The following is a 2,697-nucleotide window of genomic DNA, read 5'->3' as shown; positions in this document are numbered from 1 at the left end:
GTAAAGTCGCGGAAAAAAATAACACCTTCAAAATGGTAGATATAGATGTGTTAGTAAATAGTGCTTTAGATGCAGTCACAACAGAAGATTGGGCAAAATGTGGCGATCACTGCGATAAAATTCAAGAAGACGATTTGGTAAAAGAAGGATTAAGAGATGAAATTTTGGAGCCTATTATAATGACAATTATAAGATATATGAATTACCTAGATAAAAATTTGTATAGTAAAATTTTTAAATTAATATTTACGATTTTTGGTTATTTCGTTTAATTTGGACAACCTAGAGTCCCAATTAATCCGGATTTAGCATTTATAATGTCTTATGATCTTGCGGGCGTTGTTGCCGAATCGCTCGTGGAAATAACACAACTCCGTGGCTTGCTGAGTGGACCATTGCGTCGATGGACGATTATTCTGACCTGGCCCGAACACGACCTTAGCCATCGCCTGCACTTGTTGCGCGAGCGACGAAACTACATTGGTCAACTCCGATATCGGGTCTTTGGCCACAGCGTCGACGTTATGTGAGTTGACGGCTTCCATCACTCCGTCTGCAAGGGCGGCGATTGAATCCAAAGAGCCTTCGAAACCGGAAGCGATGGCCACGACATTGGATGGGAGCTTTTGCAACCAAAATTCTTTTAAAACGTCCTCTTCGAAACCGCCCGGCATGACACTGCGCAAATCGCGGAATAGCTGCGAGGGTCTACGATCTCCAATGCCTCCGTGTCTGACCAGCTCGCGAAAACGAACAGACTTAGGTTGTCCGTACGCACTGATTAGTCTGGTGCGCAATGAATCGTACGATGCGCTCGGGCCGAGGAGATCGCCGACGGTCCGGACGCCGTCTTCATCTAGAGCCCCTACGAGAAAATGCACGCGCGTGTTGAGATTGCTTACGCGATGGGTCGCGAAGACGGACTCTGCGTGTGTGAACCAGTATTCAGGCGACTGCTTCCAGAACGCTGGAAGACGCACGCCGGCTAGTGCTTCGACGGAAACGTTGACCTTTTCTTCAGCCATGCTGTAACGCAGAATGAACGCTATGAACTAACTCGAAGAACGGCGGACGAAACCGTTAAGAACGGGGCCGATGCACGAACGAGTTGTGCGTACTCTAACTACGAGGTCACCAATATGGCGGGTCGCCGGGTGGTTTGTGTCAGTGACACGAGAACAACGCCACGTGCGGCGACACGACCAAGGATGTCGGGTTACCTAATGATAAATGAGTAGATGGACGGTTTTAAAGGCAACAACTGGTTTATTAAGGTTTTTACATAATTTACATAAGACGGTGTCGCCAATGACAAATGAGTCGACACGCGGAAAGATAAAAATAAAAATACATTAATTAAATATAAATCGGCGACGTGCGGGGTCGGTGAGTTCGGTCGAGCAAGAGAGCGAAGGCAGGACGCTGGCTCGGCACGATGACCGGTCGGCGTCGACTACGGAGGTGTTGCCAACCGTCTCAGCCGCGCTTATCACTACTGGCAGCAGCTAGTGGTGGTGACTTGCCATAACATAACCGAATAAATAAGAAAATGTGGTGATTACGGCGTGTTATCACCACTTACGCTAGCGCGTCCGCCGTATTATTGTCGTAACTATTTTGTCTTTCGTTCCTAACGTCGAATTATTTATATTGTATATGTTGTAAACGTTTATATTGTTATATTGTATTTAGCTGTGTATTTTTTGTATCGTCTTTGATCAGGCGACAACGCCCCATCTTAACTTTTACTCCCGCCTCGCGCGCCAACGTTTTCGCCGTTACGGGCTCCAAGCTTTCTTCGCTCGCCTCGAGGACTTCACTCTCTGTTTCGCGACCAGAATCGACACTCCTTCTGTCCTCTCGTACGCCGAACTTTTTCTGTCACCCGATCTTTTGTTCCGCAACGCTGTTTAAAATCACGCCGCGCATTTTTACTATTACTTAGTAATTATTTGTTACGCCTGTAACTGTTTATTTTGTATTCAATACATTAAAGGCCGTTATTACAATGTCTCACTAAATCTTATCTAGCTGCCAGATAAGCTAGCGTGTAGTTTAGCGTAGCGGGTACTTTAGCGGCAAGTTTAATACAGACCATTATTACAATGTTACCGCTTGTACTAACTATCAGTTCAATAATTCTAAACGTAACGAATATTTTCATTGGCTCATAATGAAGCAGCTGTTAATTGTTATGTGACAGCTGATAATTAATCAAATCTTTTGTGATAATGTGATATTGATAATTTATATTATTTTTTGGTTTTCTGTTTTTCTTTGCTAACTACTATTGCAACTTGCAAGACGCAGTAATTATTATTTTTTTTCAATTTTGACTTTTTCCATCGAAAAATTTATCAAAAATGAATAAAGATAAAAGAGATAGGCAAGCCAATTTTACATTGTTGGAAGAGAAGTCATTGGTGGAACTTGTTTTGAAATACGGTTCAATTATTGAAAATAAAGAGACAGATTCAGATATATGGAAAAAAAAGTCTGAAACCTGGGAATTAATTGACAGTGCAATGGTTGTTTCTTCAGGTAAGTAATACCTATATTTTATTTGAATTGAATTGATTTTTTTTTAGTTTTTTGTATCAATTAAGATTGGTACCTAGGTAATATTTGTTGTTTATTTTTTATTGTGAATAATTATTCAAGGTACCTAGGTGATACTACCAATTTATTATTGTTATT

General features: G+C 41.8%; 1 protein-coding gene across 1 annotated transcript; it reads right to left on the bottom strand.

The window, feature by feature from the left end:
• Positions 1 to 305: 305 nt before the first annotated feature.
• Positions 306 to 1,025, bottom strand: LOC126551153 (uncharacterized). Its single transcript, XM_050203930.1, has one exon. The coding sequence runs from the start codon at positions 1,023 to 1,025 to the stop codon at positions 306 to 308; it is 720 nt and encodes a 239-aa protein (XP_050059887.1).
• Positions 1,026 to 2,697: the final 1,672 nt, after the last annotated feature.

Source organism: Aphis gossypii, chromosome 3, assembly GCF_020184175.1.
Source record: "Aphis gossypii isolate Hap1 chromosome 3, ASM2018417v2, whole genome shotgun sequence".
NCBI lineage: Eukaryota > Metazoa > Arthropoda > Insecta > Hemiptera > Aphididae > Aphis > Aphis gossypii.
Note: the sequence above shows the minus strand (reverse complement) of the source record. Positions and strands in the feature narration are given on the sequence as shown.

Coding starts and splice junctions, on each gene's coding strand:
- LOC126551153 (XM_050203930.1), bottom strand. CDS start 1,025: ATGGCTGAAGAAAAGGTCAACGTTTCCGTCGAAGCACTAGCCGGCGTG.